This window comes from Hirundo rustica, chromosome 4 (assembly GCF_015227805.2).
Source record: "Hirundo rustica isolate bHirRus1 chromosome 4, bHirRus1.pri.v3, whole genome shotgun sequence".
Lineage (NCBI taxonomy): Eukaryota > Metazoa > Chordata > Aves > Passeriformes > Hirundinidae > Hirundo > Hirundo rustica.
This window is the reverse complement of record NC_053453.1, coordinates 10,302,125-10,329,516: the sequence shown is the minus strand read 5'-3', so window position 1 is coordinate 10,329,516 and position 27,392 is coordinate 10,302,125. Positions and strand designations below refer to the sequence as shown.

The following is a 27,392-nucleotide window of genomic DNA, read 5'->3' as shown; positions in this document are numbered from 1 at the left end:
AAAAAAAATATCAGCATGAAAGTAAGCCCCAGTGGAAATAAGCCTGGGTGGGTGGATGTATATAATGGGGATGGCAAACTGGAAACTTACAGGCTGAGTGTACCTGACTGCTTCTTGTACCTTTTGGCAGCTGTGTTACTGTAGGAGTTACGTGGCCTAAGACTTGGGGATTTTTCTTTTCTTTCCTCCCCCATATTCTGACCTTTGTTCCATGGTAGCAAACAATGAGTTCGCAGACTGGTGGCTGAATATTCTGAATGAAAGCAGTTACCAATTACTACATGGCCAGTCTGGGCTTTACCTTGTAATCTGATGTAAGGAATTGAGTCAAGAAAACTTTGCAATAACAAAAACAATTGTCCAGGACATGACATTATTAGCAGCAGATCCAAGCTTTGCCTGTTTCTGTCGACTGTCTTCCTCCATGAGGGAACAGGAATAAAACCCAGTGACTGTATGTGGCTTTCTGCACCTGCAGCTCAGGCGCAGACACTGAGCACAGTCACAGGTTTAGGCTGGATATCAAAAAAAGTTTTTAATCCAGAAGGTGGCTGGGCATTGGAACAGGCACCCCAGGGAAGTGGTCACAGCACCAGGCCTTTGAAGAAGTGTTTGGGTAATGCTGTCAGGCACATCCAAGTGTAATTCCTGGAGTGTCCAGGAAGGGCCAGGAGCTGCACTCAATGGTCCTGTCCAACTCACCGTATTTCCTAATTCTGTGATTCTAGAATATGCAATCTAAGCCTCTTCTGGCACAACTTGAGGCTGTTTCCTCTTGTCATTTTACTTTTCACCTGGGAGAAGAGTCCAAACCCCGCTGGCTACAAGCTCCTTCCAGGTAGTTGTAGAGAGTACACATCTGAAAGGTTTGTCTCCTATCCACTAACACCTCATTGTGTATTCTCTAGCTTTGTTTGTATATGAAGTGAAATCTTATTAAGACAAGAGCTCACTACAGCCTTCTGCTATTAAATATTACCCCTGGGAGGAGGAAAGAGACTCCTGTTTTGCATAAGATTATGAATGGACTATTAGTTCTGTTGAAAATTAAACAGGAATTGCTTTCCCTGTCTGCTTTAATAAACCACATGTCAAAAACCCCAAATACACAGGCACTACATGGAAATCACATTTGCCTAAAATTTTCCTGAAAATAATTCTTCTCACTTAGGAGCAAATGAGGAACAAAAAAATATAAATTACTTTATTCCTCAGACAGCCTGAGAAATCCTTTGCCATATTTAGGGCTATCATAATTACATCCATAGCAAGTAATTTAATTTAAATGAAGGGAACAAATGTCTCCCTGATTTTGTGCGTGTGAGAGGGAAAGATTAATATTTATGATTAGGAATAATTTTTTTCCTTTCCTTTTTTTTTTTTTTTTTTTTTTTTTTTTTTTTTTTTTTTTTTTTTTTTTTTTCCCATTCATTACTTTAAATATGAAAAGCCAAGCTCTTCACTCTTGCAGCATACAGTCCCAGGTGATGAATAACTCCAAGCACAACAGCTACGGGGTATTGTTTGTACTTGCTCATGAAAAGAATGACATCCCACTTCATCGCATTACAACACTCCAGGCTACACAGCAGAATGAAAACCATCTTCCCTTGCAAACACTGCTTAACACTGCTCACCTTTTTCCTGTGGGATAAAACCTGGAGCAGGAGCTGCCATCCCAGGCGCAGTACGGATCTCGGGCTAGGCAGCAGTCAGCACAGGCAGTCCCGTAGATGTGGCAGCGATGCAAGGAAACCTGGGTGACCCCTTCATCTGAGCTCACATACAACTGTTGCTGCAGGAGGAAGTGGGAAGATTTATTTCAGATGTGGAGGAGTTTCACCCGGAGACCTGGCTAACACACCCAAAAAACCTTGCAATTAATTTTGGAATTAACTCAAGACCAAGCGGGGAGACAAAAATACATATAAAGTCAAGATCAACAGAAGTCTCCCAGGTGAACAGGCTTATATTATTTCCACTTTGCTACTAGAGAACACCTAGAAACACTGGGGAATGTTAATGGCTTTTCGGACATTGAGTGTCATTGTTCTGTTCTGGGGCAGACAGACTGAGTTAATATTGCTCAGATTTGAGAACTTGGTTCTTATTCAAAGAGGATTATTGGCCCAAGCCTTTGAACTAAGTATTTTCTCTGCACATAGTCACTTTAATAAATATTATGCAGAGTTCCTAGTTGGATCCTCCTGTGCGTATATTTACAAGATGTAGAACCTAGAGATTATGTTGAGGCTTATGGCCAGGTTCTGATAGCCCAATATACCTGGAAAAATAAGCCAAGAGAACTTTCACAATAAATCAGAGCTTTTGCAAGAGAAGTTCAAAGGGAGTAGATCATTACCAAAATCTGGGCCAAAATGACTGTTTTACTCAAAAACAATTAATCATTCTAAAAATGTAAATTAATATTGAACAAAACCCCTTGAAATTCCTTTGATCTTTTTGTCATAAAAATGAAAAGGCATACTGAATTTGAGTTAGTGAATAGTATTTACTTAGTAGTAGTTTTGTAAAATATTGAGCAACATCTTGCTTGCAAAATCATAGAATACACATTTTTAGCTTGTGTGTTAAGCATTTCAGTAGAAATCCTCTCAGCTGTTTTCATCATTCTTATTGCTATTGTTTATTACTACTAAGCAAACATGCACAATTGCACCATGGACCCAACAGCCCTAACACTGCCTTTTTACACTGTTCAGACTTCCAAGGAAAAAAAATTCTATTTGGGATTTCAGAGAAAAAAATGGGGAGGGTGAATTTCCTCTTTTATTCTTTTTTGATTCCTTAATTGCAAATCAAAACAACAAAAAACCCAACACTTTCAGTGAATTAGGAATTATACATAATGAATAGAAATTGTTTTATCTTAGTGGCTGAAGGGCATATAAACAGCTCCTGCAAACTTCAGTCAAGTTTTCTGTACTCATTAGGGAAAATTTGCCTATAATTAGTGTGTTCCACAAGAACTCTAACATCTATGTCAATTTGCTTCTCAGTTAATAAGCACTAGGCAGGTATTCCACTTTGCCTTACCTTTTTAGATGAAATCTTCATTGTTGTTATAGGAGAATTACTCTGAAAGACAGAGTTACAAACCATTGTCAAGAATTCTGTCCCAAAATTAATATTTAAAAGTCGCTAAAATCTAAGTCATATCTAAGAAAACTATATATTTTTATATCCTGGAATGGGAACACTCACTCCTACTAAGTACTGCTATTTTCAGAACTAAACAGATGACATACAAACAATTAATGTCTCACAAAATATACTGTTCAAACTCAACCACATTATTACTACATGTATCTTAAAAGTTTTTGTAGACTTATAAAAGGTTTTTGTACACTTGACCTGGATCTGTGCTATCTCAGAAATATAGGAGCCACTACTTTAACAGCGTTTTTTCTTTAATGATAGTGATAAGGAAAAATCATAAAATAGCTCAAGAATATTTACCACATGACTCAGATAAGAATACAAATCCTTTTCCTACAAATTATCTACATAGTTGGTTACCATGCTACGTATAAATTCAGATTATCAATGACTAGATTCTTTTAAAATGGCAAGAATTTTCTTGAACGTTTCTTTCCCAGAGACAGTACTGTACACTACTGTGTGTCATCATAGCAGTCTATTAAAGTCTGTGTCCAAATCAAATATTAAAGAGCTGGAAAAGGAATTGTTACTTTCCTTGCCTGAAGTAATTATGTTCATCCAAACAAGTGATAAAATCGATGGTAATAAAAATGTTCAGCATTTTTTTAAGATTCAGCATTTGCTCAGTCACAAAGGAAAGCCATAACAGTGGGCTAGGATTAATTGCAGTAGACCACAACACAGCAGGGAGGTCAGGACTAGAAAGTCTGGCTGTGAATCACGTGAATTGGCAAAAGTTTGGAGAAGTTTAGAGCTGCTTCATGAACTGTTTAGAGACTGTAGGTCAAATGCAACATTTGATCTGATGCCACACTCTCCTTTACTCTGGAAGAAGATCTCTTCTTCGCTACCCTTGATATTAACTAGCACAGGGCCCATGATTTCATCCCTGCACTCTGGGAGAGACTCAGCTAAACACCATGATACCACAGAGACTGCACCAGCAGAATTCATGATTTTTAGGGTTCAAGATAAAAAGGTCTCTGCATAGAGACCCAGAAACTAGGTCTGGGCTGAGGATGCCTCTCAGCCCAGGTATCTTCATGGTGTTAATTTACGTTCCAGCAAATGGGATTAGCAGTATCTTGGTGAAGAATGTGCTTTAAGTAGTATTACTCACATATATCATTTTTAGCAGGAAGTCTTTAATGAAGACCTAGAAAGACTAACTATGCCTTTATCAGTGCTAACACAGATGCCTTCTTTTTCTTAAGAAAACTGTTAATGCTGCCTCAAAGAAGCTTAAATCCTCCTCTTTGTAGTCTGTCTATGAAATAGAGAAAAGGCCATGACAAAATTCTAAACTAAGTTTATAGACCTATAGTAGCATTTGCCCCAAGGCTACTGATGTTTAATGAATAGCCCATTCAAATATTTGAGAGGGATTTTTCAACATGAGAGTGAACATTTTCTTTAGGTTATTACAACTGTTACATGCCAGAGTGATTGACAGAGGCTATTCCTTTATCTCCCTGTAGTTTTTGTGTTTCTTTTCAGCTTATGTTGCTTTAAACTTGTAGCTTTCTTGACTCCAGTGGCATGTGACTTTGACGAACACGAGTTAAGCAAAAACAACACTAATTTGATTTCATTTTGCAACTGAGAACCAGGAAGATCTTCAGATAATCAAAGAACAGAAACCTGAAATTCCAACCATACACAGCAACAGTCTCTATAGTGATGCCAATGACAAAACTCTTCTTCTGGAAGCCATTATAACATGACCTCCTAAAAAACTGATTACCAAAATCCTTCTAGCCCATATATCAACACAAACAAACCTGGCAACTAAAATACAGGAGAAGAAAGGGGCTTCAGCTAGCTAGAGCCTTCATAACAGTCACCATTTTGTAATCCTCTTTATGTGGTTATCAAACTGACAGCATGCACATTTACTTGGTCTTTTATCAAATCACAGTTGCCCCTGACAAAGTCTGTAAGAACAAAGTGTTTGTGTGAACATGCATACTGGAGAAACGAAAGGGGAAAGCCAAACCTGGAAAACCTCCATCTCTTCTAAAATGAGTTCTCCACTTGCAGAGAAGTTGGTGGGCAGGACAACAACTTTTTGCACAGTTCCTTGATCTGCAATAGGTGAGAGTAAGTGAGACCATGTGACACAGAGAGGGAAAAATAAAAAAGCAGATTAACCTTCATTAATTATAAAAGGAAACCATCAAAGCAAGTACTATGACACAGAGAAAGGTAAGAAATGTTCAGTAATGTCTACAGTTTGGAGTCACTAAGAATGGTGAGATGATTCCTTATACAGGAGTACTATTATAGTATTATTCTCATATATGAATGCTGTACACACAGACACAGGCAGAATCTATCCTAATGATCTTAAAGTAAAGCACAATATAAACAGGTAAAAGGGAGCTACTGCAGGATGTGATATATTCATATCCAATAAGAAAATGCTAGGATAACTGATGACGTGAAAGATTAATCTTCCAAAGAATAACTCTATCTACATGTAAACACGGTTAGATGAAAGTGTTTTTTTTTTTTTTTAATTAAATTTAAACAATAATGAAATACATTATATATTGGTAGGAGTTAATATTTTACTCTGTAAGGTGAAAAGAAAAAGCAAGGTGAAGATATTTTAGCTATTGTATCGTGACTTCCCTCTCACAGTACAGTTCCTAGCCTCACAAATCCACTCAGAACAAAGGAAAAGAAGTAGAAATATGTGGCAATTACAGTGTTTTTGCAGGGTAGATGTGATGAGTGCGACCAAAGGGAAATTTGTGATTAGTTTTCCAAATTTCTTATGTGGAAAGAATACGTGAGATGAAGGGGTCCATATGTGAAGGCTCTTACAGGCTGAGACAGCCACTGAAGTATTTCTGATGTGGTAGAAAAGGCAGACTGTAGGATAATCACAAGAATGAGCATTTTAACTTGGAAAAAGCACATAGAATTCCTCTTATCTGAAAGACCTAGAAATTAGACTGAGTAGAATAACTCTATCTGCTCAATACTGATTCTGAGGAATGAGAACACACAGTACAGGTTCTGTTCAACCTTCAAAAGTTTTAGGAGCAGTGTAGAGCTGTGCAGTTGGTAGAACATTAGCATAGCACAATACAGGCAAGTATCTACATTAATTAGGAAATTTCAGTTTCCAGTTAGGCAATTCATAATGAAGACCATGTAAGCTGAAAAAGTTCAATTTTTTTTTTTGCTTTAAGCTCAATGACTAAATTATATAGCTAGAGCTGCAGGGTAAGATGATTACTGTAAGTAATTTACATCTTATTTCACTTGAGGAAGCCAGATACTACTACTACTACTACTACTACTACTACTACTACTACTACTACTACTACTACTACTATTGCTGCTGCTGCTACTACTGCTAGTACTATTACTTGTTGCTTCTGTTATTATTATTATTAATTATTATTATTATTATTATTATTACTACTACTACAACAAAAAATAGGTTCAAAGCCAGAATATTTAATTACTTGATCACAACACAGAGAGCACATTGCACTATTTCATCTTTAAAAAAAGAAGGAAAAGAGAAACTGAAAGCTGACAAGGCTTAAAAATGTGTAGCTATCAAGGGTACATGCTCAGGGCGCGTTAGGTATGAATTTTTCATGAGAATTTTCTATGGAGACATTTATTCTCATTATACAGTGGCATGATAAAACGGTTCCTCCTGAAGAAACTTTACTGAAACTAAATCTTGTGATAGCACAGCTGTAGTCTAGCCTGGGTGCCAGTATTAGCAAAGCTATGAAAACCTGAGAGAGATTTACTAACTGCCAGGGCCCACCGAAGTGTTAAACTGCTGCAGATGCCTCCCTCGGAGGAAAGGAGAAAGGGCTGTGTGTATTTCTTCTCCGACTTAAGGGAATAACCCACTCACACATGTACATGGCTTCAGTCCAGTCTACCTCTGCTTCTTTGCATTCTTTTATCAATTCTATTTCTCCAACGTTAGACTTTTTTTTTTTTTAAGCTGCCTGCAATGTGTCAAGTACCTGTAACCCTGACATACAGGGCACTAAGAATGTTGACAGTGACCTTACCTGCAAAGGAATGTAAAGCTGCTGAGACTCTGAAGAACCGGTTTATGTCAATGATCCATTAGCACATGCCACACATTTAAAATTCCTAAATTGTCTTGAGTCCTCAAACATTGCCCCAAAATGAAATCAGAGCCTGAGGGGAGATTTTATCCTCGGCATTGGCACAGAAAATACTGATAATGCCTGACGCCAAGTCCTTGTGTGCTAATAACCTTTCCTATTTGTAGAACAGGTTCCTATCTACCTTTTTGTCACGGCCCAGAAAAATACACAGAGTGAAGGACTGTTTACCTTCGTATTCATTCCCTTTGACTCAGTATTTTACCATTTGCTTTGACTCAGTTTTGTACCATGATGGACAGATCCTTGCAGAAAGGAATGCTCCATTGTTTTAAAGGAGATTAAGACAACATTTAAAATAAATATTCAAGGCAACAGAAAGCTATTGATTAAATAAAATTTCATAAAGTAAGGGATTCTAATAGTCTCTACATATATATATATATATATATATATATATATATATATATACACACCTATATATAAGCACTTCCAATGATACATAGCTTATAGGCCACAGTTCTCCCATTGCTTCTAAAATAGTCCTGCTACTGTTGCTCAGCCTCTTCCTCAATAAACGAAAAGCAAATATTTGTCCCCAAACCCCACTTTTTGTTTCTTTCTCAGCAGCATTGCTATCTCCACTATAAACACAAATTTGTATCAGACAAATCAAGTCACTTACATGTGTTCACATAGGAAGCTGATATTTGAGTTTTGTCAAAAATCTTATTTGATTATTTCTGCTAATGGCAAAAAAGTGAACTAAATTCACTGGGTTAGAGGAAAGGATGAAGCACTGTGCACTACAGGACAGTTACACAAAGCAGTGCCTGAGCTGTTTCCGAGTGTATTTCACAATAGATAATATTTTATGCTGTAAATCAGGCATAAGAGATCATCAAACAAGTGCAAGTAAATTTTTTTCAAGTTTGGTCAGTGTATGAAATCGGAAGGGAATCCTCTAAAATTCATAAAAATGAACAGCATGTTTTCTTTTGCCATTTACTTGTTCCTTCCAGAAATCCACTTTGAAACAGTTCTCCATTGCTATGGTTTTACACAGTCATGAAAAAGCTACTATATCTCCAGAACAGCAACCTGCCACTAGAAATGAAGAGGCAGATTTTTGCTCACCACTTTCCTAATTCATCACTGGGAGCTGTTTGCAGCCTTGCATCAGCTCAGCAGTCTGTGAGTCAAGGGGAGATGGACAAACAAAAGGGAACCTCCCTCAAGCTGACAGAAAGAGGACAGGAGCGATTCAAAAAGCTTTTCCATTTCAAACCTACTTAACAAATGCAGGTGTCCCGGCTTGACACTAAAGACAGTGACACTGAGATCACATTCCCTCTGACAGGACTGAGAAACTGGGAACGTCAAGGGAGAAAAGTGCAGGCTAAAAAAATGCTGTAGAATGTATTCAGAGTGGGAAATAAATAAAGAAGGAAGGCATTCCAATAAATGGAATGGAATCATATGAGGCAAATCATCATCATGATAATTAAAATATTTATTGAAATGCAAGGCATGATTCTGTACTGATATTAATCAGCTAAGCTTCATCAATACCAATTAGACTGGGCCTGATTACATTCATTCCTCATCTGCCTGACCATGGGCAATGGAAAAAGCAAAGCTTAATGAACAAATATCAAAAATACATAGGTTTTTGGCTGAATCAGAAGTATAAAACTAATTCTCTGAATTTTGACTAGTTTTTATTTCCCTAGTTCTAAGTGAACGCTGCAGCTGTCAGTAATGTGAGCCTCAAAGAGAGCCAGGACCCATTTACCCCTGAGCCACACACATCACATGGACAAACTGAACTACAAATAAAACCCCCAAATTTTCCACATCATAAAAAAAATGACTGCAATAGGCACCAACTTCTACTCTGACATGAGTTTTTGAGAGACTTCCCTCAGTAATCCCCTCTCCTGATGCATCTGACATTGCTGGAGACCCTCTAAAAACTTTTTCTTCATGTTTTACTTGTCAGCCTAAGAGCAGCTAATTATTTCTGATCTCTTATCTGAGTTGAACCTGATGTATACAAATAACCTTACAAAGAAAAAAGAAAGCTAAAAGTTTATAGAATGTTTGAAATCTGTCTGTTTGAGAAAACAGCCTCTGTTGAGGCTCAGCAGAGCACCTGAGAGGGTGGCAGGTTAGCAGCCAGGGCTGACAGCCACGTTCCCACGCTCTGTGTCTGCTGTAACTCAGAGCTCCCACCACAGCCACTAACCTCTCTGAGCTTAGTTCACTCATCTGTCAAATGGGGTAATATTTTCCAGCTCATAATATTTCTGTGAAACTCCATAAAATACAAGCTGCATCAAAGAACAAAACGACAGATACAAATGCTCACACTTGAGGGTGAAGTTTTTGCATAGCCCTCGCTCAGTCAATCCTTTGGGACACAGTGTGAGCTTGCTTGAATAAAAGCTGAACAAGGGAAATGAAGCAGGTGGAGGTACGCCCTCTTAACTTACATATCATCTTAAAAGTCTGTGAAAAAGCTGTGGATGAACAGGTCAATGAAAGGTTATGAATGACTCAGGCACTATGACCAAGAGGAAGAAGGAAATTGTGTCTGACGCCTGTTGTGCCACTGTTGTGCAACATCATCTTTCCAAGCTCACAGTCACGAAGTGCAGCTATGGGAGGCAAGCTTGCTCTTTTGACCAGATTATCTCTCTCTTAGAATCTGTAGATCATTTGGCTATTGCATTACTGGAGGCTACTGTTGTCAGCAAGGCTTGGTTTTCCAAAAAGACAGCCATCATACAACAACATGAAAATGATCATTACGAACTCTTGCTCTGGAGGCACTTAATGCACCCAGATTTTGAAAACAAACATTTCATCAAAGAAAAGATAATGAGAAACATCGATCAGCCTCACGCCACATCAGATGCATGTGGCTGACATTAATCATCTCAATAAGCCACACTGAAGTCTGTAGTGCCTTTTTATGACAGTAACTTAGATCTCTTTCCAGAAAAACATATAATATCTTGATAGCAAGGACCAAAAAAATGCCATTTGTGCCCATAGCTGTTTAATGTACCCAAGTTTGATCCAGACATTTAAATATTTTCATAACACCAGGAGCAATTAAAAACCCCGTGAATAATCTTTTGGTTGTGCAATCTGTGTGTACTTTGACCAAAGGCTTTCGTGCTGCAAGCAGTAGATGGCATGCTTAATAAATGAATATTAATCTCACAAATATGTTCTCATGATGTTTTACTGCTGTCTTAAAACTCAGATAGGAAAAAATCTACCAAAGGATGAACACAAAATATTGAAAGCTCAGGTTCTGCAGATATAACTGAAATGAGTAACAAATTACAGTACAACTCTAGGGCAATCAGCATTGCTCTAGTCAAATATACAAATGAGTGATTATATTCTTTGCAAATAAGTTATCTCTTCCGTTTCTGTTTGGGAAGACAAGGAGGGTAGACAGCACCCTTCTCTTGCAGCACTGCTCTCTACCAGTCCAGACTTGCTCCTTTCTCCAAGTCAGCTCACACCAGACAGGGGTGAAGAGATCCTTTAGGAGAGACACAACAAAACTAGCAAGCTTTGTTAAGTGCTTTGGGAGACTTCATGTTTAAAAGCATAGGAAAAACAGGTGATTGCAATAATTTGAAAAGCATGGAATGCCACAAGAACAATGTCTATCCCTAGGATTTATTTTGTTTGCTATGCAGGTAAGCAAGGGAGAGAAGCATTAACTCTGGGTATGGATCAGCCCCTGTGAGCACAGCACTTCTGTCTGGGGGAGCAAAGGAAACAATACATTTAGTTCACACCAAGGTGAAAAAATTACAGAGTTGCCTATACCCTCCTGTGCCATGGCTGCATGATGAAAACCACTGGGGTTGTCAGAGCTCTGTACTTCTGTTATTCTTCACTTGCATTCAGGAACTGATTTATTACTAAGGCTATAGAGGAGGAAGAGAGGAAAAGCTAAACATTTTGTGTGCTCTGCATCTGGCAAGACATAAAACACCCTGATTCCAAGCATGAGACAGGTCACTGACAGTGACAGACATGGCTGGCAACATCTCAGTTCAGCAGCAGTAACTCATCATTTGAGCTGAGTGTAATTGTCACCAGGTGTCAAGTCCCATTGTCTCTGGCTGTGGGGCTCCAGGCTCCCAAGGAAATTATCACATGAAATTCTCCTATACAATGTGGTTTTTGCATTTGCTGGGATGAACTGACACCAAAGCAAATTCCCTCTGCATTCCTTTTGACACTTAATATCTCTATCAAATCCTCCTGAGTCTCACAGAAAGCAGAGAATAAAGAAAACAAGCTTCTCCTCTCAGTGGCTGAAACCTGATCACTTTTATTTGAAAGGGCTGAGAAATGCAGTAATTTACATTGCAGCAATTTCTTTGGAAGAAGACTTTGGAAGGTATTAATGTCCTGTGCCCTACTCAGGAAGAATAATGCCTGCCCTCCATCTCACTAGAAAGCAGAAAATGATCCTTGTCTCCAGTGTAATGAAGAAGATAAAGCAATGAATATAAAGTATCAAGAGCTGCACTTTTTGTATCTGATCCATAATGGGTCCTGTGCCGATACACAGAGAAGGATTAACATAAGAACAACCTGAGGTATGTTTATGTTTTTAACAGCTCGTGTGCGTATGTGGCCACACTGATCACCTAAAAACCGTCAGATGATCATCAAACTATAAAATGAAATTACCTATGTTTACCTCTTGCAGAGAAGAATCCTTACTATCAAATTGTGATTTCAAGGACATTTCAACTTTTCGATAGTTTTCCAATTAACAATCTATATGGTCTGGGAACTTATGTCTCCATCTTTTCCACTAAGCCTTAGTAGAACTTGCCTCCAAATAATATTAGATGCTTACACAGCATTTTAAAACAGTGGCATCACTATGCATTGGGGAAAAAAAAAAAAAAAAAAAAAAAAAAAAAAAAAAAAAAAAAAGTTAATTTGAAAAATCTGCACTAGCCTACCCATCTATTACTTTGACTAAACATTGTGATTTGTTAAGGAAGGAAACTACCAGTAAAGTCAAACTTCTCTTTTACCAAGTTTTCTTGTGCAGTTGTATAACAAGAGTATGGATGTTGTCTATCAACACTTTCATTGTTTCTATAGTAGAAGAAAACTTCTGCATGAAAGGAGAAAAAATATCCTACAGTTCACAAAATCAAAAATTGCATCTGTGTTAATTAAACTAAACAGAAAATGTAGGCTTATGTTAGCGGCAGGAAGAGGGAAAGGGGGAGGGAGGGACAACCCCTATTTTAGAAAGTCCTGTCCTAATTAGCCTAGTTCAGTAGTCTCCAACAGCTGCAAATAGGAGAGAATCAAGAATACCTTAAACTCATTTATCAGCCTCCAGCTAAGAAAACTAAAATACCCAGATCAAAAACTTATGAAATTCTTTGAATAATTTATTACCCTGACTATGCCTTATCATATACTGAGCATTCAATCTACATCAGACGGAGACTTGGTAAAGGTTTGGTGGAAAAACATGGAATCATAGAATCATTTAGGTTGGGAAAGACCTGAAGGAACACCAGTTGGGTCTAACTCCATTCCCTCCCCTCTCTGGGCCCAGCTGTCCAGCCAGTTTTATCCACAGTGAACAGTGCTCCCATCCAGGCCATGGTCAGCCGGTTTCTCCAGGAGGATGCTGTGGGAAATGGTGTCAAAGGCTTTACTGAAGTCCAGGTAGACAACACCCAGAGCCTTTTCCTCGGCCACTGTGTGGGTCACCTGGTCACAGAAGGAGCTCAGGCTGGTCAAGCAGGACCTGCCCTTCACAAACCCCTGCTGGCTGGGTCTGATCCCTGGCTGGCCTGCACACACCATGTGACGGCACTCAAGATAATCTGCTCCGGAACCTTCTGCAGCCCTGAGGTGTTACTGACAGGCCTGTAGCTCCCCACATCCTCCTTGTGGCCCTTCTTGTGGATGGGCATCATGTGACTTCCCATCAGCTGGATCCTCCCCAGTTAGCCAGGACTGCTGCTGAACGAGGGAAAGTGGCTTGGTGAGCACTCTGCCAGCTCCTTCAGTGTCCTTGGATGGATCCATCCAGCCCCAAGGACTTGTTTGTGTCTAAGGGGTGTAGTAGGACCATTACTCCTGGGATTATGGAGGGTTCATTTTGCTCTTTATTCCTGTCTTCAATTCAGGGGCTGAGAGCCTGCTGAACTGGTCCTGCTACAGGAAGACTGAGACAAAGAAAGCATTAAGACCTTCAGTCTTTTCACAGTTTCCAGTAAAGGATGGAAATTCTCCTTAACTCTCTTTTTGCTGATAATGTATTTATAGAAACTTTTTTTATTGCCTTTTACAGCAGTAGCCAAACTGAGTTCTTGCTGGGCTTTAGCTCTTCTCGTTTTCTCCACCCATAACCTCACATGACTGAAGTGGTTTTGTTTTCCTTTCACTGAACTGCAGAAACCTGTAGCCTTAGAAGACATCTGATGCAGTCCCACACTCAAAGCAAGTCCTGTTTAGAGCAGGCTGCTCAATGCTGTGTTTGTTGGGGTTTGAATCTTTTGAGTCTCTGAAGACAAGAGAATTCCTAACCACTCTGGATCCTTTTTCTACTGTTTGATCATGTTGATGGCAAAACCCTTCTCCTTTATATCGAATAGCACTGTCCCACAGTGCAGCTTGTGTGAAATCCCTCTCCTTGGCACTGAGCACCTTGAGAAGAGTCCCCATCTGTAATTTTCCCACTAGGCAGCTGTACCCACCCTAGCTGATAGTTGTCAACAGCATTAAGGTCTTCCTTTAGCTTTCTCTGAATAAACCCATTTTCTCAGCTTTTTTTTCCTACATCACATCTTACAATCCCTCAACTGATCTCAGTCCATTAGGTCAATGTTTTCTCTATACTGGTCAGCCCACAGTTGGGCACAGTACTCCCAACAGGAGCCAAACACAGGGAAAAAAGCCTTTCCATCAACCTGCTTGCTGGATACAGTTCTGCGCACACAGAACAGTGTGCAGTTGGCCTCCTTTGGCACATAGGCACCCTGCTGATTTTGATAGTTTGAGAGGTGTTTCTAAGAGTGAAGAGAGTTACTTTTAATCCTTTCCCTACAGAAGCCCAACATTCTTAAGAGATTTTTTAGCACCCGCTTCCTAAATCTATTTTAACAGGATGGTTATTCCCAGCCCCATGTGAGTTTGTTGGCAGACACAGTTACTCTACAAGCAGAAAACAATCAGGACCCCAATAATACGTGAACCATAAAAGCAATGCAAGCCATCTCTGTAATCATTTTCTGATGTTCAGAGATATATTTGTTCTCTTAAAGTTCTTCTCCTTTGTTCTACTTGAAAGTAAAAAAAGATTAGCCTTGGTGCCTATCGACCTTTAATGCCCTGTTAAAACAGTATGAGTTTCAGATGTTAGTGACTCCTAGGGTCTAGTCAGAGTACCACTCTACTTGTCTGCTTCAATCCAAAGGGTGTGATTCCTATCAAGGTGTTTAAAAAAACCAAAATTGATCAGTACAAGAATCACTTAACCTGTTCCCTGCAGACTTCAGATGCATAACACCAGATTCAAATTTGGTGTAAGTAAAAACAGAATATAGGTTATATTAGACAGAAATAATTTTAGAATACTTGGATCAAGTTCTCTGTGTCCACTACCGCTAGGGCTCTAACCATTCATTTCTTTTTCTCTGCTAAGTACTTCCATATTACTACTGTTTTCTGGAGGAGTTGTTTCTGCCTTTGCAACATCTTGATCAGATCATGCTTTTCTTCAGAAGTAGCTTACAGAGCATATATTAAATAATGATTATGAGAGTATAAAAAAATTATAAGCTAGATTTTGTTATTTTTTTCTTGCCTTAGAGATCATCAAAATGTAATCTGGAATCATATTGCAGACAAACCATATACAAAAGAAGTATTATAGTTTAGAGCCAATAAAATATACTTTGGTGGTGGTTTTTTTCCCTCAAAATTAAGATCAATACATTGTATCTTTCGCACATAATTGATATCTATAGTAAACAGAAAAATGCACAGAAAGTAAAGAGAACATTCTTCATGGATTTCTGTAGATTGCAAACATTTAAACCAATATTTCTCAAAGTTGTAAATTGTAAAAAGCAGAGTTGATTGCAGATTCCATTGCAATAGAGGAAAATGAATGCCGCCAAATTTCTCTTACCTGTTCCAAGAAACAAGACATGGTATCTTCCATCAGCAGCATTCACTCGATCCACAGCAATCTTTGTATACTTGTAGTCAGCTCCTATCCGGATGATTAAAGGCCTCTTGTGTATTGGGTAAATGGGATTAAACATCAAGGGGTGATTCCTAATGAAGGTCACAACATCGTCCGGAAACTCTTTGGTTGTCCGCACATTGGGTGTGAAGGCTCCTCCTGGGCACTGCAAGAAACATGCACAGTAATGATGGACAGTACTTACCATCTTTCAGAGAGTTTTCATCTCCAGATCATTTACAAATATGTACAGATAGTTGACAAAGGAAATCCCAAAAAAAGCACTTCAGACTTTGGCCAAACAGTATATTCCAGTAAGGGGAGCGAAGTGTTAAATAGCTACACTTCAAACTCCCATCACTTCTGATAAAACAAACTAAAATGTATTTTTGCACTTTCAAAATCCAGTATGATGGCAAAGATCTGTACTTCTGAACCTATTTCTACATGTTTTATGCTTCTAAACTGCCTGTTGAAAAAAAAAAATCCAAGAGATTGGTATGGGAAGACACCAAATTTTGCATCTGTTTTTTTACAGAATTAGTAGAAAAGCAGAAGACAAAATCTGATAGTTAGTTTTAATTTGGCCAATATCCCTTTTATCAGTATGTTGATTATAAGATGATGAAAGGGCCTGTGACTCATCTTCATATGAAAGAGCAATAATGTGGAGTTGATGAGGGTGTCCTATAAAAACTTATATCTGAAAAGATTGTCTATACACTTCCCTGTTCCTTGGAAGTAACTGAAGTCCATGAACACTTCGGATGCTTCTTTAAATATAACGAAGAACCATCCAAATAATCATCACTGAGGCATTCTGGGCCTCATGAGAAAATAAAAGCCATCTTAGAAAACTTAGCTCTTTACTGAGTTTGAAACTAAATCAAAACTGAAGAAATCAGAGCTACGTCAGTAAATGGTACAAAGTTCTGGATGTACCTATGTTAGTTTACTTGATTTTTTCTTTTTTCCAGCTACCATTACCTCACTTCTCATTGCTGCTCCTGAGCTTCAATTTCTTCCCCTTACCGTGTTTCTGAGCTGTGAAGCTCTCCTCAGAGTACTGGAGATGTTCAGAAGTGTTTCAATGCAGTATTTTTCCAATTGGAAAATAATTTGTTCAATAAAAAGCACTTGATGGAAATTTGTTTATTTTGACGGGGGCCATTCTTACATCTAGGATGGAATTTCTGGTCAAAACCACAGACACAAAATAGACAGTAGCTTAGGGAGAGATTTACCTCACCTGACTTCTACTCTCTTAAAGTCAGGCATTTATTCTTAGGTTTCCTCCATAGTCAGTAATTCAGACTAAACACCCTGCTTTTATATGGCTAAAATGACATAAAATGAATCATATTCTGAGAGACTTGGAAACTGTCTGTGGATACGTGAGTCATGTGTCCAACCCATCTGATGAGATGCAATGTTAGAATTTGGGTTTTCACCTCCCAGGGCATCCCTGTAACCACAGGCCAGGAGTGCCCGTCCTACCCTCACTGCTAAAACCTGTTCCACACTGTGCACCCAGCAAAATATTCATTGGGCATACCAGGAAACAAGTAGAGAGGGGACTTCAGCCTAATCACAGGCTTTAGAGTCATCTTCTGGCTCAATTAGGAATTAATTATTAATACTAAGTAGAACAGCTCTGGTAGGAACTCTTTAAAAGAAATTGTTCTGGCATCAGTCCCCTCCAGGAAGAAGAACCAGAACTCAGCTCAGACATAGGTTGTTTCACTCATCTGACATCTTCGACAGTTCATTTTTTGGGCTCATATTTACCTTAAGGGTTTTGTTTTGGCTCTCATTAAAAATGATGCTATATGTTAATGCTCCAAGATTGCTCTCAAAGTTGAATTATTATCTTGCTTGCTCTACCCTCTCTGGCATATTCATCCACATTACAGAAAATGTATGGAACTATCTGTTAAGATTAGCAACAAATGCTTAAAAAAGAACTGCATTCATCATTAGCAAAATTATTCTACTTGGTAGTGCTCTGCCAGACTTCAGTTCCTTTCAAGAGGGATTCTGTTTCACAAACAGTTCAACTTAAACTTTCCTGTCTCACATAGCTCAATTAAAAGTCTGATACCTTCAACCCTTGCATTATTGACTTGGAGTCATAAGACTTTTGTCTGTGACTTTTTGCAAAAATGTCTGTGCTACGATTCACACCAGCATGACCCTAAAAACTTACAGTATATCATTGTTCTGAGCAAAGCCTGAACAAACATCTTAAACCAATTAATTCTTTTGCTAAATGAGTGACAAGCAAAAGATGATAATGAAGAAAGCTATAAGCTCTCCCTTTCCTGGAGGCATTGAACAGTCATCCTTCACAGCTCATTCAAGAACTTGTGTACACAATTTTATGTTCACACTCGATTATCAGAATTCTTTAATTACAGCATATTCCCCAGTATGCTGTAGGTACAAAAACTATTTCTGTAAACTCTGAAAAATGGAAACTACCCTCAAACATCACTGAGTTTAGTAGCAAGCTGCCAATTATGTTTTTTTTGTTGGTTTTTTTTTTTCCATAAGTAAGACTTGCTTGTGGAGAAATAAGAAACCATTGGTATTCAGTGAAGGCCAGCCAAACACTGCCGAGTTGATCATGGCCAGAAGAATGTATTGCTTTATTTAATCCTACTGAAGCTACACTGAAGCCTTTCCATTGTTTATCCAGTGTACCGCAACATGATGAACTTTTACTTCTATCCAGAGGTTTAGTAAGAATATCTCTCTAGGCAACTGCAAAGTAGGATTTTCCATGTCATATAAAAAGGCACCCCTGTCTAGTCCAGCATCCCAGAAGTTATAAAAAAAGTACATTCCAGAGAAGAGAAGATCAAGCCCACAGACTGCAAATATGGCTAATCATGTTAACTCTTTGAGCATAAATTCTGAGCAGCAAAAAATCCCCATGTCCTGATTTTTACAGACGCTTTGGTATAACTGAAAAATAAAGTTTGTGGCACACACTGAAAAGTGGAATTTTTTTGGCAGTGAAAAAAAAAGCAAAGCCAAAGAAATTCCATCTTAGAAAATATGACTTAGGGATACTGTGTTGTGGCTGAATCATGAGGAACCACACAAAAGCCAGTGATCCAAAACCAGCAATGGTCAACTAAAGGAATCACTATGAGGTATGATCTAAGAACTCATCTTCAAATTCAGAGCTCATCGGCATATCTGGAAAGTGTAGATAATTTCTGTCACAATGTTAAGTCCAAATCTCTTTTTTTTTTTCCTTTCTGTTGTGTTGCCCAATTTCTTTAGGCCCATCTGGAACACCTCAGAAGCCTCCATGAAGTGAACCAAGAAAAACATGGCAGTGGTTGAGGAAACACATACAAACAAAATACTCTGAAGCAGCAAGAAACTTCGGAATGTGACTAATCACAAGAGTGTGAAAATTCCTATTTAAGTGGGTCTTTTTTTTAAAGCCTCAGTGAACTCATGAGATTAGAGCTGTATGAATTAATTTCAAGGAAAGACTAATGTTAAGATTAGACCTTTGTGGAATGTCAGGTATTGATTAGTTAATTCTAGAGATCTGGGAATGTAAAGTCCTAACTTATTGCCAGCAACAATTAAAATGTCAGGAGCACTGAACAGCACTAAAATGTCATGAAGAATTGTGTGAACAGGGAGAGTTACTCCATGTATCTGAGAGAGAAAGAGAGAAAAAGAACAAGATTTTGCAGCATAAAGACAAATCAGAGTGAAATAGTAATATGGTTAAAGGTTCTCACAGGGACTGGAAAAATTAAAATAAAATTTAATTTCCTGTGATGAATGGAAAAGCAACAAAGTGTTAATCTAAAAAAATATAACTGCAATGTTGAGTGATAATTTATGATTCTCTGCATGCTTATTTTGTTCTGATACTTGAGAAACTGTAAGACTTCATAGGAGTCAACACACACCCACACCACCATACTTCATTTAGCAAATATGGATTCAGAGATGATTCTAGAGAAAGTTCATATATTCTTCATTAAAGCTTGAAATATTAGATGCCACATTTCTGCTAAATATAAATTTAGAATAGTTAAATTAAATAGGTAAATAAAGAAAGAAGTGAATTAACAGCAATTTTTATATGTCATGAAGTTGAAAAGTAAGAATAAATAATGGTTTTGTTTAAAATATTCATGGGATACTTTTACACTACTTAGAAACAGAGCTAGCTCTAACTGAGTACAGAATTTATTCGAAGATTATTACTACCCCTGATATAGTGAAAGAAAGTCCTGAAAGCAAGGCATACAAAAGGCATTCTTATGAGGAAGACTCTGATGAACTGAAAATGCATCTATTTCTAGCTCTCTCTTCTAAGATTCAGAACCTGGGAGGGTATGACAGTCAAGTGACAAGTCCCAGAAACCTTGTTCTCTAAATCTGTATCTCCTAAGCATCTGAGAAGAGGTGCAAGACTCTGGAGAACTGAAGAAAATTCATGCAGACAGCAGACAGACTTACAGACCATTTGGATCCAGGCTGTGGAGCACACTAACAATGCTATCTTTGCCTGCTTGCTTGTTTAGCTGCATTTTGCTCAAGTGCACCCATAAAATGGAAATGCATGTACAAACAAGAAGACTATCACCTAATGAACTAATTCTTATTGTCTTTGAAGCAGAAAGAGAGAGAATAATTGACATTTTACATGACTTTTAATTCTTTCCAGATTTCCAGACACTATGTGATTTGCAGGCAACTGAAAAGCAAATAAAATAGTTCTGAATTGCAACTGTCACAGTCACATACAGACTTTTCTCCTGAAATAAGTAATATTTATTTATGCATTAAACAAAGACAAGCAATTGGCAAGACTGAATAAACATCTTTGTACTTACGGTGCCAGGTCGCGGGTATGGAATTCTGCCCTGATATGGAATCAGCTGGTGGTTTGGGCCCTCCTTGTGTGCAAATGGTCCATTGAACACAGTCTGGATGTCAGACAGATGATACACACACACTGCTGAGCCTTTAAATATGGAGCTGGAAGACAAGAAAAAGTTAGCATTGTAATCTATCAACTTTTTTAAAGCTTTTCCATAATTTTATATGGTCTAATGATGAAAGATACCTCTAACATAATATTTTATACGACTTATTGCTTTTATATGGATTTAAAACAATCAACTAATCCAGCTGCCCAATATGCACCACTACTTCTTAAGACTTAGCACATTTCTGAACAGTGAACTGAAAACAGAGAGAGGCAGGCACTACCCTACTGGTGCAACAAGAAGATTTCCTATTGCTAAATATAGAAGAAATATAATCTGGCTCCAGTTAAATCAATGGCAAAAATAATGCTGACTTCAGTGAAGCAGGAGTTTTATAAACTTTGTACTGCCAAGCTCAGCACAGGTTTCCAGAGCTCCCTACCAGTATATTAACCACAGAGCTCCCTACCAGTATATTAACCACAAGACCTCCATGAGCCTCCTAAAATAGATGGCTGAAATATTAATCAAAACAGACAGAGCAATGACAACCAGCTGGATTATTATAATCATTTTCCAGCATTTTTGCAAAAAATGGGGACATGATGTGGCTGTAAAGGAACTACTCCTACACAGCCCTCAAATCCACCCAAAAAAATGGATCTTAGGAGGACCCAAGCTTCCTGAAGGGGACCCATGGATTCACCTAAGCAAAGGGAATGCTCTTCCCACTGCTCTAGATTCAGCCACGGGTCCGGGTAGCACAAGCCCTGAATGGTCTCCACCACCCCATGACGATGAAGGGCACTAGGGGAAAAATTTCCAGATTGATGCTAAGGCTGACTACAGTGAATAAACTCCCTCATTTTTCCTCTCACTGCATGCAGGGTTTGCGATGTTAATTTTTAAAAAGTGGAAACTCCAGACAGTCTAAAATCTACCCTGCTGTTAACTGTAGGATGAAGATAATCCAAGTAACTGTTTTCAATGAAAAAAGAAAAAACACTCCAGAAAAAGCCTGAAAATACTACACACAGTGTCTAAACAAAAGTGAAATCCACACTGCTCTCAGCTATATATGGATTAGTAGAATGAACCTTTTTGATGGATTATGGTATTTGTGGAAATTTTACTAGGTATTAATAGGTTCTGAGAAATGCATTTAGTCTTTCAAGATGTTTTATGTTAGATTTACAGCATATTATGACACTAAAATAATTTAGTTCAGTATTAGTTGGTTTCCTTCCGTATGATTTAGATAAAAAATACTAGTAGGTATTACTTCCTATGATGTTTCTCTCTTGCTACTATTACGAGCTGGAAGTCTACAGAGATGAAGTTACAGAAATTATTAAGGATTAAAAATCCTTATGGTTTCTGTATTTAACTAGGTAACACATTCAACCTATAGTTGAACAAAAATAAACCAAAAATAGACCATGTGGTTCACCATTAACAGAAATGCATGTGTAAACACTTCAGAAGAGAGAGAAAATAGCTTGAGAGCCAGGAAAAAAGTGAAGTTTTTTCCTTTTTGTCACTTTATATGGTCCTGTGATTCAAGCCTCATTTCCACTGAGAAATACCAGAATTAGGTACAAATGTTTCCAGTTCAGTCATGTTGTACTCCCAACCTTATGATACTTGTGGTTTTACTACTAAGCATAAGCTCATCCTTTTCTCTTTTTGTAAAGTAGGAATTATAGACATCACCTAAATTTACAAGCTATGTGATGCTTTTTTTTTCCCAATTAAATATCATAGAATCATATTCTCCTGTCATATTTACATATTTAAGTAAGCAGACCCCTATATCTTGGTGAAAAAAGTCTACTGGAGAAAAAAAAATCTGAAAGGAATTTTTTTACTAAAACTTGCCATTAAAGGAATTTTTGACAATAAATTACATAATTTTCTAATTTGATAAAATAAATTAAATGAAAATTAAAAAAAAAACAAACAGAAGACTTCTTTGAACATAAGAAATAACAGCTAAATATTAAAGCATAGCATATCAGAAATCAGGGGTTAGTAAACAATTTTACTCTGTGCTAACACTATGTAGTGAGGGCAAGAGGGAAAATAAAAAGATAAATGTAGAGGTGGAAGAATCTGGTCCACCTGTCAGTCTATCTTCATGGAGAGTTTCCGCATACTAAGCTGTATCTAGTCCTTCCACCACCCTTGGGAACTCAGTAAATGCTCTCTAAACCAGATAGTAAGTGAAGTGAATTCAACTGACTGTAATAGGGAGCTGCAAGGAGGAGACCAAATGCCACGTAAGCTCGTCCTTTTCTAGCCAACTGAAGCCAGTATGGTTATTTGCCATCTCTGTGATCATCAGCCAGCTTAGTGGAAATGATTTGTACGAATTCATGTAAGAATTCCTGGTTTGATCCATCAGGGTGTTGGATGTTTTTCAGGAGGTGTTAAGTGCTCTTAGATGCCACAAGTTCACTGCACTGAAGTCATTTAGCTTTCCACTGCTGAGCAGTGACAAGTGGCCTCCACGGAAATGTTTTCCCAGAGGCAGCTGACAGTACGTCAGGAAGCAGTCTCCTCCAAGAAGCATAGCTCTGACATAGATAGCAACAGCAATGATAAGGAGACTCCTGCATGCACACCACGGCCACAGCAGACACACGAAACTGTCCAGCACAGCCTCATCCACAAAACAACAGTGTCAATTTTCATACAGAGAATCCAGCAGTTCAGGTAATTTTTTACAAATCTCCATGTTTACCTTGATGTTGTAAAAATTCCATACACGAGTGTAGTTCTGGGGTTATCTGTCTCTAGGAGAAACACATCCTCTGTAAGAAAGAGGAAAAAACCCATTTTGATTAGTAAGAAAAACTTTATTTTCCGGTTTATTTGATGATTTTGCCCTTCCTAAACTCAACAGCACTTTTATCTCAGACATGAATGGGAAAAAAAGGAGACCTACCACGTGAACAGACCATAAATGCATAAATCTAGCATTTGAACATTTGGAAACAAATTTCAAAATTAACTCCATGCCCTCTAGCCTTATGGAGACAGAAGGCAACGATTTTCAGATACATTCAGGATCTATGTCACATATTTTTCTCAGTTGTATCTTGTTTCAGCAGGTTGTTTAGCAGTAGGAAAACATTAAAGTTGCAGTAGGTTAAAGAAAAAGAGTTCCAATAGATGGATTGAAAACAGGGAAATTGGGTGTTTTATTGTCCAGACTGCAGTTGAGTGCCTTCACTAGCACCGTTTCAACATGATATGAATGTCAGACAGCTTTGCAGGAAAGACTGTGAGAGATGTAAACCTCCCACTTCCTGTTGTGTAGGGATTTATTGACTGCACTGTGCAAAACTACCTACTCACTGAAATGAATTTACCCGCTATTACCTCTGATCTGTTGAATTTTTTTTATACTTCAGTGAAAACTACTTTAATCTCTGACAGCTTCTCTTTACAAATGTTTTTAAAAACTATAATCATGCTACCTCTTAAACTTAATTTACAACACAAAAAAGACTGAACTGTTTGAGCTTTTTATCACAGAATATGTTCCTTAGCTTTCCATTAATTTATGTGGCTCTTTCATTTAACCTGCTGAATTTTTTAAATATTCTTTTCACTATGTCAAAAGTAAAAGGCTTCACCATGCAGAACTGGAAGTGTTATACTCTCCTGCATTATACATGAACACAGAAGCATGTGTTTGCTCACTCCCAGTTTTTTGAATTTCCAGCTGTGATTGTATTCTTCCTCCTTGCTAGGGAATTGTGCTGGGAGCCCATGCTGAGAGCATTGTCTCCTATTCACTACGGTCCTACATTTTGTCATCCAAGAAACTAAAAGCAGTTATCCTACTGCTTTGTTGAAGAGAAGGGGGTTGGTAAATCACAGTTCTGAAGGATGAGCTGCTGTGGCAGTGCTGAGCACTGTAAACTTCAGAAAATCAGTCCTCCAAGCACCTTGCACATTCTGAGCTAGAGCAAGTTAGGATCTGCCCCTAGGCCCAATCAGGTTCCCTTTTGGTTCCTTGAACCAAAACAAGTGCACCAAATAGTTGTAAATGTATAAGCTCAAAAAGACTCCAAACCCCATTTGCTATGGTGGGAATCAGGAATAACAACTGAGAACAGAGAGAGAGGATACAATGAAGAGAAGATCAGAAACAGCTGCAGACCCAGGGCAGGGCACATTAGCTGCTTATATTATTTATATTTATAGTAAAGAACATACCAAATCTTCCAGTACCTGAATTTAGAACTATGATTTTGCACATCTCAGCTACGGAAAATACAGAACTTGAAATTTTCTGGTAATCTTGTTTGGCATGTAGGTATCAAAATATGCATCTATTAATTCCTTCATGAAAAGAAACCTCTTGTGATTACTGTATAGATTATGCATTGAATATTTACAGCATTTCACATGTTGAAACAAAAATTTATGTGACTGAATGATTCCTGAGAAATTATATTTATGGATAGTGCTATTGCTGATGGCAGTGTACTATCTTGAATTACCAAACTGAGGACTCTACCCTGTGATCAAAAAATAGAAAAAAAGCTTTATGGAAAAGCTATGTGTTACACAGTGGTATAAGAAACAGTTTCAAAGGGATGTTAAAAGCCGTCTATTGTAATCCAAGCTAGCAGCAAGACAGTAAGAGAGTCACTTAGATATTTCCTTCCAAATATTAATTTTTTACATACATCATTGTTTTACATAGTCAAGATTAATTACCTTTATTCAAAGGTAATGATAATTAAGCAGAGAAACTTATGAAGATTTTTTCCCTTTTGCTGTCCTAAAACCGCAAAGGGGAATTTTGTCATGGACTTTGAGTGCTATGACTTCACTGTTAAAAACTTGACTAAGAAAGTTAATGAAAATCAGTCATTAAATATGCACTGGTGTAGCATTTAGATGAAATTTTAAGGAAAGTTTTTTGTGATACCTAATTCATCAAAGTACGTTTCTGTTCCATCTTCATCCATTACTGAGCACACAAGTCTTGCTTTCAAGAATGTTGTCCACTTGTTCACGAGACTGCGCTGACCACCTGTGTCATTCTGGAAAGGAGTATTATTTTCAGTAAAGAAGCAATAAAACACAGCTACACATTTTACTGGGCTTATCCACATTTTTCTCAGGTAAATTCATTACCTAGATAATTATCTGGTAAATTTAATATTAAAAATAGACAGGCCTAAGACAAATACCCTCATGTAAGCATTCTATATGCAGAAAGAAACAAGAACTAGTTTTCTGAGTGGACCTTCTCTGCTGGGCTAGCAGGGTTGGAGGGCTGGGCAGTAGATTTTATGCATCAGCAGTGTATGCTCTCATGATGGGAAGTGACTGTGGAGCTCTGCATCACTCATTGACATCCAGGATGAAGTCCATGCTATCTCTAAAAGGTCTCATGGTTCTACAGAGGGATGTTTCTTCTAGTCCTGACAGCAGCATAGCTGTACCTGACCTAGTAAGCCATGCTGGCACATGAGGTGGATGCTTTAAACAGTATTCAGAAATGATGGCTAGTATAGGTCTAGCCTGCACTGTTGCAAGTCCTGCTAGCTTGGTTTAGAGATGGCTTGGTCATGTCTCACTCATGGATCTTTCCAATTTTCCATGGTTCAAGGTGGGAACTGTAACTGCCAAACCAGGTGATGTGGCACTGAGGTGACAGATCCTGAATAACTGTGCTGGTGAATGCCTTACATAAGAGCAGTGTCTTCACAACTGTATAACATGATGTCACCCAAGGAAAGAGAAAAACCAAAATGCAGAAGCTATTGAAATGTGATTTCAATAAAGTGCTGTGCATGTTTCACTGAGGCTGTCGGAGCTGGTAATCCAACATTTTGGGTGACTTATAAGGGGTCTTTTCAGGGGCTAATTTATTTTGCCAGTCTCAAAGGTGTTGATAAATGAATATGATGGTACGTATACAAGTATACAAATATGACTGGCTCAGATTTATTTTCATTGGCCTTGGTATTCCGCCACTGGCTTCAGTGTAAGTCTAAAAAGTCTTAGGCCTTTCAAAAATCATCTGGGCTTCATTATAACATTAAAAAAACAAATACAGCTGTAATTGTGTGAAACATCTTGCAAAATACTCAAAAAGGTCTTTAGGTACTCTCAATGAAATACAGAGAATGGAGATTATAGAAGAGATCACATGCCCCATCATACTGCCAGAGAATGACAAACACCTTCATGCCCAGGCACAACAACATCACAAAGCATCGTATCCTAAAGAAAACCCAAATAAAGATAGGGAATATATAAACACCCACAATGAAATTCCTGAAGCCTTTCAAAAGAAGGAATAGGCTAGCAGCAATTGTGCATTTATAACTTTTTCTCATTAAAAAAAAAAAAAAAAAAGAAAAATTATTTCACCAGAGATATTAACAGCTGCTTCAATCTTATTTCATCTACAGTTGATTAGAAATACAAAAAACTGAAATAGAGACAAGGAGGAGTGCAGTGAAAAAAAAATTATTGCCGAGAAATAGCCATAACTCCTGAATTTAAACTTTCTGTGCACGTTTTTAAAGTTAGGCTTACTCAAGCATCAATACAAGCAAGCAGAAAGAACAAATGTAAAAATGAAAACACCATTTGAAAGTTAAATCCACCAATTTAAAAGCTTGATTATTTATGATGTGCTTTAAATATTCTGAGCGTGTGTGTGTGTGTGTGAAAGCCTTCACTGCCTAAGGTTCATTTTTATTGAGAAAATAATGTGCTTTATTTGTGCCAAGGACAGCGAGTTTGAAAATTCAACATTGGTAACTATTCTGACTCAGTCAGAGAAATACAAATCCCTGAACCTCTACATTTCCATATTCTTAC

The 27,392-nt window shown here is 38.0% G+C and overlaps 1 protein-coding gene across 1 annotated transcript in view; it reads right to left on the bottom strand.

Moving 5' to 3' along the window:
- SEMA3C (semaphorin 3C) overlaps positions 1-27,392 on the bottom strand; it is a 117,825-nt gene that overhangs the window by 10,525 nt on the left and 79,908 nt on the right. The window contains exons 9-15 of the mRNA XM_040061558.2: positions 25,483-25,597; positions 23,278-23,347; positions 20,439-20,583; positions 15,508-15,730; positions 5,180-5,268; positions 3,058-3,099; positions 1,638-1,795 (exon numbers count right to left, since the gene is read on the bottom strand). Coding sequence (XP_039917492.1) covers positions 1,638-1,795; positions 3,058-3,099; positions 5,180-5,268; positions 15,508-15,730; positions 20,439-20,583; positions 23,278-23,347; positions 25,483-25,597 — 842 coding nt within the window. The remainder of the gene's footprint in view (positions 1-1,637; positions 1,796-3,057; positions 3,100-5,179; positions 5,269-15,507; positions 15,731-20,438; positions 20,584-23,277; positions 23,348-25,482; positions 25,598-27,392) is intronic.